This window comes from Lissotriton vulgaris, chromosome 3_2 (assembly GCF_964263255.1).
Source record: "Lissotriton vulgaris chromosome 3_2, aLisVul1.2, whole genome shotgun sequence".
Taxonomy (NCBI): Eukaryota; Metazoa; Chordata; class Amphibia; order Caudata; family Salamandridae; genus Lissotriton; species Lissotriton vulgaris.
In genome coordinates, this window is record NC_141690.1 from 149282401 (window position 1) to 149301566 (window position 19166).

The 19166-nt window shown below is 47.6% G+C and overlaps 1 protein-coding gene across 1 annotated transcript in view; it reads right to left on the reverse strand.

Annotated features, from left to right (window-relative positions):
• C3_2H4orf50 (chromosome 3_2 C4orf50 homolog) overlaps positions 1-1774 on the reverse strand; it is a 369543-nt gene extending 367769 nt beyond the window's left edge. The window contains exon 1 of the mRNA XM_086964107.1: positions 1422-1774. Coding sequence (XP_086820233.1) covers positions 1422-1678 — 257 coding nt within the window. The 5' untranslated portion in view covers positions 1679-1774. The remainder of the gene's footprint in view (positions 1-1421) is intronic.
• Positions 1775-19166: the final 17392 nt, after the last annotated feature.

Below are 19166 nucleotides of genomic sequence, written 5' to 3' on the forward strand. Positions count from 1 at the left end.
AATACTTGATAGAGGCAGTAACTGCCGCAATCACCAGTGCAAATGGTGGTAGAGCTGTGAAATTGCAGGAGATAGATAGATAGATAGATAGATAGATAGATAGATAGATAGATAGATAGATAGATAGATAGATAGATAGATAGATAGATAGATAGATAGATAGATAGATAGATAGATAGATAGATAGATAGATAGATAGATAGATACATACATATACATGTAGGGAACTTATATATATATATATATATATATATATATATATAAATATTTACATATAACTTAACCCTTTCACTGCGGCGGCAATTCCGCCGCAGTGCTAGGGGGCGGGGGGCCACACGGCGCTCCCGCGCTGGTGACGGAACCGCTCCGCTTGTGACGGAGCGGTTCCGTCACGGCCCCGCCCGCTCAATACAACACGCCGCGCAGGTGCGATATCAGCGCTGCCCAGGCGCGGTGAGCGGGCCGTGACGGAACCGCTCTGTCACCAGCTCAGCCCACCCGAGGCGTGTGACGGAGCGGTTCCGACACCAGCGTGGGAGGGGTTAAACATCGATACATATTTAAATGTTTATACTTATATTAAAATTGTAAACTTGCATACCAATAATTAAACTTACAGGTTGATTACACAAGAACATGAACATAATTTGCTTACCTTAACTACTGAGATAAAGGTTCTGATGTCTGGACTTGCAATGTAAATGCATCCAAAATATTGTTTCAACCAAAGTTAAATCTGCGAGGTAAGTGCATCACAACGTAACGCATGCAATGTACATATAGCATTCCAGAGTTACGTGATGTACTAGTACCTTGGTATTATCTGGCCTAATCGGATATCTTCACACATTTTAGACTGTGCGGTTGTGTAGTAATTTAGAATATCTACAATATAAATGCACTATTTTTCTAATTTGCAATAATGAATGTACAAAGGAGGTTTTGTTATGTGCATATATTTAGCTCAATTTTAGCACCACCCTAAGGGCAAACTTTAAATACTTCAGTAGCTTTGCAGTTACTAAAGAGTAATGATAATTCCACTTGTGACTATCTTGGTGCTCACATCTAATCTGATGATAAGTGGCAAAGGCCAGTGTCAGAGCTATCACCAGAAAGGGGGCTTCCTGCGAACCAGTGAAAGCAGGATATGAGTGTTGAAGTGTCAACAATCGTGAGTAGATGCCCTTACTGAATTGTCATCAGGCACAAACACCGGCTAATCCTTTCAACCAACCATAGACATTGGAATACACCTTAGTGCTGAGCACTGAGGGGCATATTGAGCCCTGATGATTGCAGTACTTTATCATTCAATCAGCAGTCAGAGGGACCATTTTCTTCCTTGCCGTAGGGCGCAAGACACACTGGCTACGCTGCTGTACACATCTACACCTGGCACACTTCTGGATGGTGTTTACCTGTTTCTCAGCACGGGGTCTGACTTCATGTAGTTCTGTAGAGTTTCTCTTAGTTTTCGCTCCGACTTCTCGAGCTCTCTTATTTGAAGGTTGAACGTCTCTAGGCTGATTCCAGCTCCTTCTTCTTGGAGGTTCGCAGCGCTTGATACGATCTCGAGTTCCTGACAGACAGACAAGGCATCATGTTTAACATCACCGTCCTGGAGCCCTGCAGCACCGTGGCAACATGCACCCGCTCCATGAACAGAAAGCTCCATGGCAGGAGACAGCAGCTCGCATGTAAACTGTTGTGGTAAACTTCCTAGTGCCTGTATGTCCTCTGCAGGCGGCCTTTGTGCCTGCTTCAACTCTACGAGTGCACTAGGTAGAAAATGACTGTTAATTATTTATGGGAATAAAACGCGTTAGCTGCATGGGCTCTGAAGACTTGCATTCTGAATAAGTGTGTCTCGGTTTACAGCTTCGCATTAACCATTGCTGGGCAGGACTCAGAATAGGGACACTTAGGAATGCGCTGTTCACTGCTAAACTCACCAACTTATTTAAGTGCACCTTTAACAAGTAATAAAATACAGGTATTGTGGAAGATATTAAATGTAGAACATGATGAAAGAGAACATTAGTTATGACAATGAGCTTTTTGGCAAACCAAAATATAATTTGCAGCATAATTACCTTATGTGAAAAATATAAAGTTTATGTATTTTCTAAAATGGAAATACTGCATTAGAATGGCAACTTTAAGTATGACTTGCTTCATTCAAGTATTTTTATTGATACCAAGTAAGATGAAGACATTTATTGTAGTTCAAATGTAGCAGTTTCTTTTCTATTGTTGCATATTAGACAAAGGTAGAGTTACATACTAGCCAAAGGAATGACAAACCATTCAAAACAACGGCTCTACAAATATGACCACTCCTGAAATATATAAAATACAATAAAATCAACACAACACACATCACTATGAAGGAAACATGTATAAAACAAATATGATATACAGAGTAGTGACCTAACATGTATCAAAACAAACATGATACTAAGCAAAATGAATGCACTTCTCAGTGAAAACCGTGAATACTGCACACACTGAATTAAAAATGCCATACACTTGAATGATTATCAACCACACAAAAGTTTATATGCCCAACTAAAGACTAAATGAATATGACGTGGAAATTAACATAAGTTTTGTTGAAATTGTTATGAGTTAACAAGAATGCAGTGCAGGGGTGCATTGCATGACTTACCTGCATTGCCTACATGCAAGAGCTTTGTGCAAACTATGGGTGGGCGAAGAATTCCGCTCTGCTTGTGGAAAGTGAGCCCATAATTCTATCGATGCCCAGGCTGCTGGCGCAAACCGCCTCTTAGTTCCCATTCCGACTAATTACCAAAATAAAGAGACGGGCGCTGGGAGCAGGAATCAAGAACAGAGTTTATTACTCATGAGGAGAGCATGTCATTTCGGACACGAAACACAGTGTCTTTCGGGAGGTGCTCTAACAAGTGAGCATGAGACTCCGGCTTTTATACATTTGCAGAACGTTTGATGATGCAATCGGGTCAATGTGTCGCAAAAGGGAAACATTCCTATAATCCTCGTGATGATCCTATTCCACATACATTCACAATGGGGACCCTTGACCTGCTGATAAGAGGGGAGGGCAATCATGCAGCTGAGTGTGTCGTAGGATGTGTGCGCCTGATCATGGCCCGGGGGGTGGGGTGGCTAGGCATACAATAAGGGCAGTAAATGGTATCTCCTGGCTTAGGCGATGGCCTCGGACATGCGTGGTCAGCCGGACTCGGGGGAAGGGGTCATCAAAGGAGTGGTATTCATGTCTGCGTGGACAATCGAGCGTGGAGGGAGGGCTCGTCAATAGAGGGGCATTCATGGAAGGGAAGGAGGTGCTGGTCAGGCGCGGCCGTGACTCTCAAGGACAGGGCTTTGCGGAAGAAGAGGGTTTACGACTTGTTCATGTGAGGAGAAGGAGGGGGGGGGGACGGGGTGCGTGCAGGACCAGAGCCGCGCAGAGAGGGAGAGAGAGAGAGATCTTACGACCTGTACATGGGGGAACAGGGGCAGTCAGATACAATTGGGGGGCTATGTCAGCTGAGGCGAAGGATACTTCTTCGAGAGGGGAATGGAGAAGGCCTGGGTCAAGCAGGAGGGTTACCTTTCACATCAGGGTCGCGCAAAGGGAGCGGGTTTCATGGCCTATACATGAGAGAGGGGGTGCAAGATACGCGCAGGAGGGAAGCTGGGGATTCCAATGGGTAAAAAGGCCATGGTGCCTAGAATGGCTGTACATATGCATAGGGGTACGGGTTCTTACTGGCAGGGTGATACGGTCAATAATTTGCAGTATCCATGGTGCTCACAAGGAGAGGAGTGGGAGAAGAGGTGAAATGAATGCTGTCTATGTACATCGAATTTGTCAGATTTCACAGTCGCCCCTTTTTACATAGCAGCAATCATTTTTACAGCTGATGACATTACGGGCTGGCAAGCATCGATGACGAATTAGCACTTTGTCGATACTAACATGTGGCGTACAATCATAGACAGTTAAGGTGAAGGGAAGAATGCAGTACATACGAAATTACATTTTCGGTGTGTTCCTTAACAGTTAAACGCATTACATAGCACAAGGCTTTCTGACTTAAAAAATGTGACCAATGAACAGTTTTGACCAGGCAGTTGAGAGCGGAATTCAGTCCAATGCACAGTATTTCTTCGTCACAGTGTCTTTTTATCAGCGAGCCATCACTGGTAGGCTCTAATCCGGGTACCTTCGGTGGCGCTGTTGAGCACCGGCGATGGAGCTACGGGTCCAGCTCGGTTCCATCCTCACGCGTTGCAGGGTGCGGTCAGTCCTCTGCTGTTAGACCACAGTCCTGTTCCCTAAACAGTCCGTTTGGTGGCGCCTTATGCTCGGCACCTATAGTTCTATGGCAACACCCTATTCCCATATGAATGCAGTTCTTTCCTTTGGCAAAAAGTCACGTGGGAAGGTGGGTGAATGTTGTTCAAACAGTCAACGGGAGAAAGAGTGAGCGGAGTTGGGTCAGAGTTCGTGGGACACACAAAAGGGACCAAGGGAGCAAAGGATAACAAGCAGGCAGGCCCATCAATCGGGCCCAAAGAAGGGGGACGGAGACTCCGGGCACACGTGGGTTGGCAGACGGAGGGCTTCAGGGCAGCCCGTCATTTTTCATTTTCCACGTCGAAAGTGCTGTCTCGTCCGTATCTTGTTGCTCTGCAGCTCCACCTTCGGTCGAGGTCACACGTGTCCCAAGATCCGTAGCCAGGCTGTACGTCACATCCGACCCATCTCCTTCGGTGATCGTGCATCTTTGAATGAGTACAAGACAGTGTTTTAGAGAAATGGCAGAAGAAGATATCTACGCATGTGAATTCCTCCCTCAATTTTTCGCATTTGAGTCCTTATGGTCATTGGTCACAGTCAGAGGTCTATTACCAAGCAGTGCATGTGTCAGCATTCCTACTGTGTTTATGGCAGGTATATTCATTGTCCTATTTATAACTTATGCGAGGATAAATGACATTTCCATCAACTGTGCGTTACATTGCATTCAATATTACAGAGCATTTCCCTTCAGGACTTGACTAACATTTTCAGACAGGGCGGAGATGCCATCATCGGGGGTCGGGCAAGACAAGATTTCCTCAAGGGTCAGCAGCTACCCATGGTCATTATGTTTATACCGGGGACAACGGAAGCGGTTCTATCAAAAAGTGGGGCGGGGATGCTTCAGGCGCTTGCGCTTGGGTGCAAAGGGGTGGGGCAATCGGGGTATTGGGTGTCAATCTAGACGTTGGCGTTCGTCTCTGAAGAACAGACATAGGATGCCATTGACATACAGTTCCCCTAGAAATGGCCTGATTTGGGGGACTTTTAGTCGTCTTACCTGTCCTTTCCTTCTTAGCCAATTCAAGTTCATTCATTTTTGCAGAAAGGAGAGGCAGTAACATGGCAAGATACAGTCATTTTAGTTTTGGTCAATTTCGCTGAACACCTTCGTGTTCAAATACGTATCAAATCGGGGTGGTGCCGGTGGGGCACAATTTTACCAAAAAGATGGACAGAAAATAGGGAGGCTCTCAAAGAGAGTGAGAATCGTCCGCAGCCTAAACGAGCCATTCGGTACACGTATGACATGTAAGGAGAGAGAGAGAAAGAAGGGTGGAGAGAGAGACGTGTACGAAAATAGGTCATTTAGTGCGTTCACAACACGGAACAGCAAGGGTCAGGTAACATGCAGATATAGACAGAGGGGAGACATATATTCGTACGTTACACACACACAAACTCAGACGGGGAAGACGGCACATGTATTACACATAGACAAGACATTCACAACAAGACGGGAAACAATTGTTAGTCCACAACATCTGTTTTTTATATATATATCCTACATATCTTTACTATCCTATTTATCTACGTGCTTAGCTCTTTCTGCCTTTCCCCCCTTTTTCTTCTCGTTTGTCATGCCTGTGAGCGTTCCCAATTACCAATACTCACACCTCCGTTGACTGATCGGAAATCAACCTGGTCATGCTAGTTACCCATGGTTGGATCTTAAACCATTTTTCTGTTCCCTCCTGTGGTGGGAAGTTCTCCAGGCTGAGGCAACGGCAAGTATTGATCGGGAAAACAGTCGGACAGCTTGGCTATATCTGCAAGAGTGTGAGAAAGGGAGTAGTGCATTTTGAACATCGGCGACATTTCTAACTTCCTAGACGGGTGGCGCCGTGGCAACCCTTATACGTACAATTTTCTTTTTGTCCTTTCCCTACCTAGTCAAAACGTCCAGTCATTTCATCTAACGCGTCTTTTCTTAGTCAATTTTATTTTTGTCACTCAGTACCTGTCCGGTCTCTATGTCAGTCCATCCTCCCAGTCGCTATGTCCTAAGGAAGATCAGTCATGTTAAGTCTACGTCTTGTCTGTTAAGAACCTGTCGTTATGACGACTTCACACATATTCCCTCTTTTCCTTTTCCGTCGGTGGTCTGACCGTCGCTCTTCCACACTTCAGCCGACGTTCCGACGTGACCTGCAGAAGGGAGGGAAAAGAAGGGGTGGGGGTGGCAGCATTCAAAGTACATCAGCATGTAGTAGCCCGAAAATGTTTTTACTTACCACATACTCGACTCATCTTCACGTACCGCCTTTCTTTACCATCTCGGCGTTTAAGCCCAGATGGACCAGAGAGGTCAGACAGATAATCGTTGACGATCTGTGCGACATGAGCTACTTGGTCGTAACCTCTTTTGATCGGGTACAAGGGTGGCGGCCAGGTGGCATTTCTGTGGTGTCGTTTCAGGGCTTCTAAAGCACCTTTCCGGCTGCCTGTCACACATAGTGTGGCTGCTAAATATCGGGTCTCCTTTTAACCTTTAGCCTTCATCATACTTTCTCGTTGCTCATAGTAGTAATTCATTCAAAACTCATTAATGCAATCCGCTACAATGATGCTTTCGTTTCCAAAATACCTTTAATAAAAGAGGGTTGACACATAAATACAGGCCTACAACCCGGTGGGCTAGCCACGGAGCAGATTGGAACTGTGCATGGGAAGAACGAAGCTAGTGGCAGTTCATTGTATAAAGTGCGGCAGTGCAATAAAATCATATTAAACTCTCCTACAGAGCAAGCATGATGCATGTCAGTAATTCATCTTAAATACGTTCATAAATACGTCGTCCAATGATCATTCATTTATACCAATTCATTTCCCAACTCATAAACAGTACCCACCCTTAAGTCAATTCATTGTTCAAGCACATACTCAATATCCTTCATATTTACTTTCATTATCCAAACGTTATATATATCTCGGTGCAAAAAGGTTGCGCGATCAGGGTGCAACAAAGTTCATTAAAAACGTCACATTTTGTGTCGGCGCCATTTTGGGTGGGGTCAGGCGAGTTCTAGCATAGTCTGAGTGTCTCTAGTCTCGCAAGGTTGGCCCAGAACTTTCCATTGGCAGTTCAGAAAGTCTCGTGCAATATGGTTAACAGTCTAACAACATGGACCATGAGTCAAAGAGTGGGAAGGGCGGCAACAATTTTCCTACCGGGTCATTCTGGTGTTCCTCCGGAACTGAACAAGCCTGTGCCGTGGCGGTATCTTAGCCATTTCCGATCCAAGTCTGGTGCCGGCAGGAGCAGCACCGCTGTCGTGGTTCCCGGCGAAGGGGACGGGGGCACCCATGCAGGGGGTCGGGGGCCCCCCGGCTCTTATAGAATCTTCAAGGTCGAGGAGAGGCGATATGGAGCGTGTGCCCGTCCTGGGCAGAGGACCTCTTTTTGATGTTGACCCTTAAGCGAAGAGCGTTGGGGTGTCGCTGGAAGCCTCCACCTGGAGGGAGGTGGGGGAGGGCCGTTCGCGGCATCTCCCCCTTCCAGCGACCCTGCGCCGTTCCCCGGCTCCATAGTTTTCGACATCGGCCATGCCAGCCAGTGATGATGGGGGGGGGGGTGGTCGGCGGCTGAGGCAAGACAGCCCCCCCCTCCCTTTTTGACATGTGGCGGGACTACCTGATTCTCCAGGGAGCCCGAAATGTGGCGGGACTGCCTGTCACTATGCAAGCGGCGGCGGGCGGTGAATTTGGCATGTGGCGGGACTATCTGATTTGCCGCCGTTCTTGCCTTGGCTTCGGTTCTGGACCAGCAGGCGATGGCATGCGGCGAATTTGAAATGTGGCGGGACTACTTGATTCGCTGTCGTTTCGCCTTGGCTCCGGCCCTCAACAGGAGCCGGATCGGGTGAGAGAGAGGGGTGGTCGGCGGCCGAGGCAAGACAGCCCCCTCTCTCCCCGCGGCCTGCAGGGCGGCAGAAGGGAGAAGACGGAGAGGTCCTTGTCATCCTTTTTGGACCGCCTGCCCAACATCGTCTCCTTCTGACCGTGGGCAGGCGAGTCCCTCGTGCCTCCAGGCCTCGCCTTCCGGATGGGCGTAACCGCGGGCCTGTTGCACTTCGGGAGCTTCCGGAATGGGGGTAGGTACCTATTGAGTTGTTTCTATTTCATGTGACCGTTATTTGGGCGGGGCGGGCAATGAGGCAGACATGTTGGGAACAGGAACAGACAGAGAAGCCTAGCTACCTCGTGGCTATGTTCCGATATCGAATCGTTTCGCCATGTTACATTTCTTATCCCGAACTACTTCTAATGTTTCTTATTTTTGGTGAAGTCAAAAGCTCATCAGGGGGTTACTGACTTAGCCTGATTTCTTTTTATTTTTCTTTCTCTTCCTTAGCGTGTTTCGAGCTAAAGCTTTCTGTTAGTAGGGAACGGTGATCACTTCATATTTTTATGTGTCCTTTTCACTAGGGGGGGTACATCTGGACGGACCAGACGAGTCCCCTCCAATAAATGGTCCGGGGTGGAACGAGATTATCGATCAAAAGGGGAACATATATTCCTTCATTAGGGTATCATCCTGGACAGACCGAGCGATGTACTTCCACTTACTAGGGTAGCCTCCTGGACGGACCAGTCGGTCTATTTCTATTAAATGGCCCATGAGTAGAGAGCATATGTCCTCCATAAGAGTAGTCTCCTGGGCGGACCATGCGAGCTACCCCACAATAACCAACCAGTGGGGAGTGGGTAGGACTGACGAATTCACAAAGGGGCATAACCTACCCTTTTCTACTTGCAAAGACTAGACAGAGTGTTTCTATTTTACGTTGTTTGCAAATAGAAAATACCTCAAACGAAACAATTCCTGGAACAACAATGTCCAGGCAACCAACCAATCAGTGGGGAGAAAAACAGGCATGACGGATTACAACGGGGACAAATGTCTGCATTACCTGCCCTTCGCTATCCATAAAGGGAACAGAATATTCCTATTCATCTCTGTTTGTGGACAGGGAAGATCTCAAAGAGCAACAATCGATTATTAATCGACTTCAAACAATTCAGTGGGGAGAAAAGTAGGCACGACGGATCACACCGGGGACAAAAGTCTGCATTACCTACCCTTCTCTATCTGCAAAGAGGGACGACGTTCCTATTCGCCGCTGTTTGCAAACAGAGAATGTCTCGTTCTCACAAGAGAACCAATATGTCAAGTAGCCCTCAAAGCTAAATGAACCAATACCAATAATGCCAGTATACAAATACTGGTTTTCAATACAAACAATCAATCAATCAGGTGGACAGAGCCACCCTACCAATCAGGCGTAAAAACACCCTACTTAATCTTACCCGGACCGGACCATACGGACAGTTCTTCGACTCCTTCCTCCAGCGCCCGATCGTTCTCTTACTCCATGTAGCATTCCTGTGGGATTCCAGTCAGGACAATAGGTCACTCAAGAGAGGTCCGTTCAGAATTGGTGAAGTTCTGTCGATCGGCAGCCGGGCTAGGGCCCTCTCAAGGCAGGCATACCCCGATCATTTTAGACGTTCACTTTTTCGTCTGGATCTCTCTTACCGAACCCCATGTCACTGATGGGCCCCACGTTGGGCGCCAATTGTGGAAAGTGAGCCCATAATTCTATCGATGCCCAGGCTGCTGGCGCAAACCGCCTCTTAGTTCCCATTCCGACTAATTACCAAAATAAAGAGACGGGCGCTGGGAGCAGGAATCAAGAACAGAGTTTATTACTCATGAGGAGAGCATGTCATTTCGGACACGAAACACAGTGTCTTTCGGGAGGTGCTCTAACAAGTGAGCATGAGACTCCGGCTTTTATACATTTGCAGAACGTTTGATGATGCAATCGGGTCAATGTGTCGCAAAAGGGAAACATTCCTATAATCCTCGTGATGATCCTATTCCACATACATTCACAATGGGGACCCTTGACCTGCTGATAAGAGGGGAGGGCAATCATGCAGCTGAGTGTGTCGTAGGATGTGTGCGCCTGATCATGGCCCGGGGGGTGGGGTGGCTAGGCATACAATAAGGGCAGTAAATGGTATCTCCTGGCTTAGGCGATGGCCTCGGACATGCGTGGTCAGCCGGACTCGGGGGAAGGGGTCATCAAAGGAGTGGTATTCATGTCTGCGTGGACAATCGAGCGTGGAGGGAGGGCTCGTCAATAGAGGGGCATTCATGGAAGGGAAGGAGGTGCTGGTCAGGCGCGGCCGTGACTCTCAAGGACAGGGCTTTGCGGAAGAAGAGGGTTTACGACTTGTTCATGTGAGGAGAAGGAGGGGGGGGGGACGGGGTGCGTGCAGGACCAGAGCCGCGCAGAGAGGGAGAGAGAGAGAGATCTTACGACCTGTACATGGGGGAACAGGGGCAGTCAGATACAATTGGGGGGCTATGTCAGCTGAGGCGAAGGATACTTCTTCGAGAGGGGAATGGAGAAGGCCTGGGTCAAGCAGGAGGGTTACCTTTCACATCAGGGTCGCGCAAAGGGAGCGGGTTTCATGGCCTATACATGAGAGAGGGGGTGCAAGATACGCGCAGGAGGGAAGCTGGGGATTCCAATGGGTAAAAAGGCCATGGTGCCTAGAATGGCTGTACATATGCATAGGGGTACGGGTTCTTACTGGCAGGGTGATACGGTCAATAATTTGCAGTATCCATGGTGCTCACAAGGAGAGGAGTGGGAGAAGAGGTGAAATGAATGCTGTCTATGTACATCGAATTTGTCAGATTTCACATGCTGACAGAGTTCGCAGAGTTTTGCCTGCTCTGCGCAGAGTTCCGAAAACATCAGCGAAGTGACGCGGAGCGGAGTGTTTTCTTTCGAGCAGCCCACCAACATGACATCAAAAATGAATAAGTGGACTACTGTTTGTGTGTATTTGCAAGAGCAGATTTACCATCTCTTGCATAGAGGTAAGATAATTGCTAAAGTGGGCTGAGCCATTGCCTAATCCAGTATGATGTGATGGGTGGAAATAAAATGTGAATGACAATAGAGACAAATGGAGAAGGAGAGTTGGGAAAAGTCCCTATATGTTAAATATATTATTTAAAAAATGTAACACCAGAAGATCTTGGCTAACAGCAAATTTTAAAATCAGAAGTGCTATATGTAAAAAAGTTATTAGCATTTGAAGTGTCGGGGGAGGGCATCAGACCAAGTGTGTATAAAAAACAAGTTATTAGTCATGTTACATTCAATGGGAGCAATCGTAAACATATGAAGATAAAGTGAGTTATCCAAAGTGAAGTATTGGAGTTTGAAAGCAAAGTCTTTTGTTTAGATAATGAACGTTCTTACCACCAAAGCTAACCCCTTCTTCCTTTACCTCTCACCATCTTTATATAGACGCACACTAATATAAAAACATAATAACAAGGTTTTCAGAGAATTCCAGCTGCAATGAGTGACATGTAGGCACTTCCAAGGGCTCTAAAACAGTACACCCAAGGTTGAATTTGGAGAAAGAGCACCCTGAATGACACATAGGGGCTCATTAGGATTGCGGTTAATCCGCATCCTCCAGGCCGGCGGAAGCCACCGCCGGCCCGGAGGATGCGGATTAACCGTTGCCGACTGAAAAAAGACCCCCGCCAGATTAGGATCGCTGTGGGATCTTTTTTCCGCCTGCCGCTTTTCCGCCGCGGTCGCCTTCCGACCCCGGCGGAAAAGCTCTAACATGGCTGGTGGCGTCTATCAGACACCGCCAGGCATACAGACTTTACTTTGGGGGCCCGTTGCGGGCCCCCAGGGGTGAAGGGGGGGTGGGGGGTGCACATGTGGGGTACCTATGGTACCCCCCTGCCTTTGCGTGCACGAAGCGGCAGGCACCACGCGGTGCCTGCAGCTTCGTGCACGCAAAGGAAAACATGTTTTTTTTAACATTGCAGCGTGTGCTGCTTCAAGCAGCACCCGCCGCAATGTTAAAAATACAGGACGTGACGGCCAGGGTGGCGGTCACATCCTTACTAGCACGGAGGGACCGCCGCTTCCCCTGCGGACCGTCCCTCCTCCTCTGAGGTGGCGGACGGACGTAGGTCCGTCCGCCATCCTATTGAGCCTCATAATTGGGTGTCCCCTCTGACCCTTCGTAGTGTTTTGGATAAAACAGAGTGGTGGGGGAAAGGTGAGGGATTAGTATACAAGAAAGGAAGGCCAGAAAAAAACAGACAAAATATGGTTACGCCTGCCAATGTTTAATGCACTCTACTTTGCAGCTAGGTCAAAGTAAGACTGATGCAGGCATCCCCTGTGCCACTCTTAAGGTCGGCACCCTGGGTGTGGACCCGGCTCTCCCATGCTAACAGTCAGCCCTTAGTATACCCTATATTCGTATACCAGAAGTAATTACCGAATGTCACGGTTTGAGACAGCTTATGGCTGCAGTCTATAGCCAAGACTTAAAAAGGAAACAGAAAGGAAAAAGGAACTGGAGAGAATACATTGCATAAGAAAGGATAGATAACCTTCCCTCAGGAAAGCAGTAAACTGAAAGGAAAAAAACAAGGAAGATTGTAGAATGAGCATATTGAAAAGAGGTTAGAAACGTAAGAGATAAACCCTTCTCCAGCATGCAAGCCTTTACGGAAACTGTCAGGGTGCATCGTCTCAGATTGTCTGATTTAGTGGGTAGTATTGTTTGGGCAAATAACAGACCTGATAGTCATGATCCTGACATGGAGATCTCAAGTGTGGTATTTGGTTCCAATGTAACTTTCCAGGGATTATTTAATCTGCTTACCCCTGTTTTCAGGGCTCCCCAGGGATCCCGCGGGGAACCCTCACCATCAGGTGCTGGACGGCACTCTGTATCTTATGGTGTGGAGGATTAGAGGGAGTGCTGGAAATTCCCAGGCCTTTCACGACAAGCTGCGTCACCACTCTCCAAAGCCTGGGCTGGCAGCACAATCAAGCATTATGGATCATCCTGGTCTCGGTGGTTGGGTTGGTATCACCAGAGACATCTGGTTCCCATGGAGACAGACCCTGTCCATATCCTGAATTTTCTCGCTTCCCTGACCTCAGATGGCATGGCGTATAGGTCCATCAACACCTTTCAGTCAGCGATCTCGGCAGGGCATTCCCATATCGGAGATCACGCACATACCTTGTCTTTCCTCTTTTTGGCAGGCACCTTGGCCATTCTTCCAGGCTCTAGGTTCTTCTGACCACCCTCACGAGCTGCCATGGTCTGTGTGGTCAGGCACACCCACTCAGGCAACCCTATAATCTCTCAATGTGACGTGAGCTCCACTTTTTTCCAGATGGTGTGCTCCAGGCCATTGCCCAGCAGACAATCCACAGACATAGATAGACTCACAGATAGCTTCAGCAGACCTGAGACACCCCCGACCCCACTCAAAGGGAACCAGAGCTAAGGATAGTATCTCTCACAGTTGTCACAAGCAATAACTTGGTGGAACGTATTAGGGACTACCTGCTCAGAAGACACCATATGACACCTGAGAGTAGTCATGCTGGCGTCTGTGTCTCTCAGAGTCTACACCCTCTGCCCATTGATGGATACCCACTGACTGTGTTTCACTGGTATTGGCAGGTATAGGGCTTAATGTACCATCTCTCCATCACCTAGGGACACTAGGGTCAACTGAACACTCTCCCCAAAACTATCTTGTGCAGTCTCCTCCCCAAGCGCAACAACCAAACCCCAGTTACTGCCCACCAGTAGGGGGCTGTGCCTGCTTGGGACACTTGGTAATCCTATAGTGTCCTTCCTGTTGGCACTCATAGCACTCCACTGGAGTCTCACTCAGTCTTTCCTGCATGCTTACTGGCAGGGACCCGTTTCTTCTTTTCAGCAAGGGGCTGGGAAACCTGACACCAGAACTAGTTTGGGGATCTTTAGAGAACTCCTTGCTCGTATTGTCCCCCCATCTTCTGTTGAGAACCCTGCCCACCCTTATGGCAATCTCCCCAGAAACATTCCGGTGGACCCTGGTGCTGACCCAGCTGTCCTCCTCCTTAGCAAGCTCTGGCATCAGTGCCATTACTATCAACAAGATGTTGAGGCAAATCTGTAAAACAAAGACTGAACATATGCTCTGTGTTAAACAAATTATACAGCCCCACATAATATTTTACCTCACAGCCCTTCACCCAACCATCCAATATCTTTCAAATAGAATCCACTCAATCCACCCTGGTCTGTTGGTAAATTGTCTGATTATTCCTGAATATCTGTCTATATTTCTCTGGGGTCAGACCAAACTTCCTGATTAAGGCATCATTCATGGGGGGTACCTCATACTGTCATCTTCGAGGGCCAGTAGAGTGTACCTCCTCTTACTATGTCTTCAAAGACTAGCCCCCAATCTTCCTAAGGTACTTTGTGTTTTTGGAGTGCAATTTCAAAGTTCAACAAACCACTTCAAACCACCAGTCTATGTCATCTCCCACACACAATCTGACACCAGACCCTTGGGTATGTGGACTTTCCTGTCAGAGGGCATGGAAGAAATGCTGCCACCATCGCTGCTGGACACCACCTGCTTGGCTTTGATGTACAGCTCTCAGGCTCAAATACTGGGCTAACATTAGTTTCTTGTTTTCCAGAGCCAACCTCATTTCCTCCTCCTCCATGACCAATCTCTTCTTACTCTCCTCCATTCCCTTGGTTAGCCAAATCCAGTGTGAACTTTCTCTCGTCCCTCCTGTCCTCAAGCTCCTCTGAGGACAGGCTGTTGGGTGACACACTGCTCCCTGCCCTCCACAGACAGCAGCCCAATGCCCCCTCCTAGAACATGACAGTGGCGTAATGAAACTTGAGGGGGCCCCCTGCAGGGTATGTGGAGGGGCCCCCTCGGGACTCAGTCTGAAGCTTTCTGGCCAAAGTGCGGTGCTAAGGGGGCCCCCAGCACCACAGGTGCTGCGGGGGCCTGTGTTAAGGCCCTGGATCCTGGTACAAATCATCCTCCTCATCCAGCTCTTCCTTAGCCTCACCCTTCGCTGGGGTTCCATCTAACACTCTCAGTTCCTTTTGCAGCTCCACCTTCCTTTTTACAGGCCAAAATCTTTGCAGAAATCTTTGAGGTGGGCCACAGTGTAACCCTCAATTCTGGCCAGCCCAAACTTCATTCTTGTGGGTGCAGATGCTTGATCACCAATCCAAGACATGATATTAGAAAAAAGCAAAAATGCCAATCAGGGGGAATTGAAATATCTAAATTGGCAATTGTAGAGAGTATGGAAAAAAAGATGTCAATGGGGATAAGAGACAATTGATTCAAATTGATCTATGTGTGGATAGTAGTGTACACCAAATTACTGCTGTAATCAGGGGTCGTAGCATACCCTGGATGCATTCAGTGACCAGGGTGGGAACTCAATGATGAAGCATGTCACCAACTAGTTTAGTGAGTGGGGGTTCTTAAAAAACACTTGTTGTTGGTTATGATAAAACAAGACCAAAACAACAAAAATCCAATAAGTAGAACCTGAGATATGAATTTTTAAAGACCAAATGGAAAAACATTGCCTAGAAGTCCCAAGTTGTCAAAAGGTTACTTGAGGTTGCCAGGAGCCAGTGCAAATACAAAGTTCAGACCGACCGCGATGAAGGGCAAGCCGTCTACAGAACCCATGCATGGTCTTCTGAAAAACTACTTTGTATGGAGCAAAGCGTTGACGTCGAGAGCATTATGCATCAGTCTTTTCCACAATGTTGGGCCAATGCGTTGGGAGTCGAGCCTCGTAATTGTTGTCAAAGGATTTATTTATTTATTTATTATACGTTTTGTATAGCGCTAGTTGTACCCAAGGGTATCAGAGCGCTTCACATCAGGTACAACAATGTGCCTTAACGGCGACGGCAGAATCCACATCTGGTCAACTTATGAGCATTGTAAATAACATTACCATACAGATCATTAGGTCCACAGCGGGGTGCTATGTTCTTCCCGTTAAGTTGAGGTGCACTCAAGGAAGAGGGCTTTGAGTAAAGTCTTGAATTTCGGGAAATAGGAGGTCATTCTAATGTGGGGGATGGAGTTCCAGATCTTGGGTCCATTTCCCGCAAAGGATTTACTTGTAGTTTTGCGTTTCCGAGATTTCAATGGAATGAGAAGGAACGCGTTGGAGCTTCTGAGATTCCTGGACTGGCCGGCCCTTTTGAGTTTCACGGCCAGGTAATCTGGTTTGCCTGTGTGAAGGGCTTTGTGCGTAAGACATGCTGTTCAGAAGTTGGCTCGTTGTTCAATTGGGAGCCATTTCAGTTCCTTGAGAGCGGGAGAAATGTCATCGAATTTCTTGGTTCCTGTGACCTTTCTAGCTGCGGCATTGAGGGTGGTTTTCAAGGTGCCTAGGTGTGATTTAGCTGATCCGGTCAGGGCTGCGATTCCATAGTCAATTCTGGAGTGCACCAGTCCTTGAGTGGCCTGTTGGAGGTCTTTGGGACGAAGGAAGGGTTTTATTTTGTAGAGAAGTTTCAGATTGAGGAACGCGCTTTTGGCGGAACCAGCGATGTGTTTTTTCATGTCTAGTTTGGGGTCTAGGGTGATACCTAGGGACTTTACCGAGTCATTCGGCTTGAGGGTGTCATTGAGGGCATCAACAGCTTTGAGCCATTCTTCGATTTGGGGGTTTTCGTCTCTGTTGAAGATGAGTAGCACTTCAGTTTTCTCTTGATTAAGATTCGGGTGGTTCTGTGAGAGCCATTGTTGAACCTCTTTGAGCGTGTCATAAGTTTGAGAATGTCCTTTATGGAGGTGGTTTCCAGATAAAGCTGCGTGTCATCAGCGTAGATGTGGAAGGGGATGTTGGAATTCCTGTGTAGTGTGGTGAGTGGTTCCATGTAGATATTGAAGAGTTGGGGAGATTGTACTGACCCTTGTGGGACTCCTCAGATGACGGGTAGAGGGTCAGATTCAAAATTTGTAACTTTTACTCTTTGCAAGCGATTGTGTAGAAAGGAGGAGAACCAGTTTAGTACCGTCAATTCCATGCCTGCTCTTTCTTGAAGGACTTTGAGGAGCAATGTGTGATCAACTGTATCGAACGCGGCCGATAAATCAAGGAGAATGAGAAGGCAGCATTGGTCTGAGTCAAGTGGTTTGTGTAGATCATCTATGACGTTTAGGATTGCAGTTTCAGTGCTGCATCCCTTTCTGAATCCCGAGTGGTGTGGGTCGAGGAGCTTGATGTTCTCTAAGTGTTGGGTTAACTGTGGCAGAACACATCTTTCCAGTATTTTGGATAAGAGAGGTAGGTTCATCACGGGTCTAAAGTTGTTCATATCATCCGTGTCTAGCCCTGGTTTTTTTAGTAGCGGCGTGACTTGGCCGACCATGAGGCAGTCAGGGATGTTTCCCGAGCTCAGCGAGCTGTTGATGACCTTGCACCAAATTGGGGCTAGGGTGTGTTTCAGTTCTTTGGCCAGATTTACAGGAAGCTGATCCAGGGAGTGGGATGACAGTTTGGCGTTAACGATCAGAATGATTATCGCTGCTTCCTGAATGGGCGTGAAGACGGACCAGTGAGTGGGTGGGTTCAATGGGGTGCTGACCGTCAATGCTGGTGTCTTTGTCTCTCTAAGAAAGGAGGGGTTTATGCTGAGAGAGAGGTCGATCTTGAAGATTTTTTCGTTGAAAAAGCTGGCAAAGTTGTCGCATTGTTCTTTGGAGACCACTAACTCGAATGTATTTGATTTGGATGTTTGGCTTCTGATGATACTAAAGAGTTCTTTGGGTCGGTTTTTAGCATTATCTAGAGCGGAGCAGAAGAAAGAAGATTTTTTGTTCTTGATGTGTTTGTTGTAGTTTCTGCGTGCTGCTTTGAGTTGTTCGCGGTGATGGGCGGAGGGATTGCTCCTCCAGATTCTTTCTAGGGATCTGAGATGTCTTCTTTCATCATTGATGTCAGAGGTGAACCAAGATCTGGAAAGAGTGTTTCTGTTTTTTTTTAGTTTCAAGGGCGCCAAGGGGTCTAGGGTGGCCGTCATGTTGGAATGGTAGAGAGAGGTGAGATCTGTGGTTGAGAGGTGTGGAGAAGTGTGGCACACTGGTTAGAGCAGGCAGACCCTGAAGCAGAGGTCAGACCCGGGACCAGGGTTCAATTCCCGACGCGGCAGGGTGTTGAGCTCAAATATCCACGGACTCGATAATTCTCGCTTCGGTGCCTGACCTAATCATGGGTTCACACTCTGCAACTCTGGGCATTAAGCTTGCTTAATCTCCACAACGGCCCCCCGCGGCGGGATGCCTGGCTTTCACCTTGGGGATGCCCTGTAGGGGCTATCTCACAGGGAAAAGCCAGGATGGGTTCCCAAGGCAAGCGCGGAGATACCCCTTCGGGGGTCGATTCTGGCGCTATATAAGAAACATAATAATAATAATCCGTCGTGTTCGGGAGGAGCGTGCTCAGTTCTTCTTCAAGGTTGTTCCGTGAGACTTGGATTGCAGAGCCAGCAGCACCAGCAAAGTTGCAAGAAGTCTTTTGTGTCCTTGAGAATTCAGAAAACAGGAGACAAGCCAATAAGCTCTTGGAGAATCTTGGGTTCAAGGTTGTCAAGAGAAGGTCCAGTTCCTCTCACTCCCAGGCAAGAAGCAGCAGGTCAACACAGCAGAGCAGGTAGCAAAGAAGCAGGCCCTACTACAAGACAGCAATCAACAGGCAGTAGGCAACACAGCAATGCAGTTAGCAAAGTGGCAGTCCATCTTACAGCACAGGCAGAATGACCTTGGTTCCAGTAGAATTCTGATTTGGTGGCGTCTGGGGTCCAGTACTTGTACCTAAATATGCCTTTGAAGTGAGGGAGTCATCAAAGAGGCCTTTGAAGATCACAAAGTCTGTGCCTTTCCTGCCCTGGC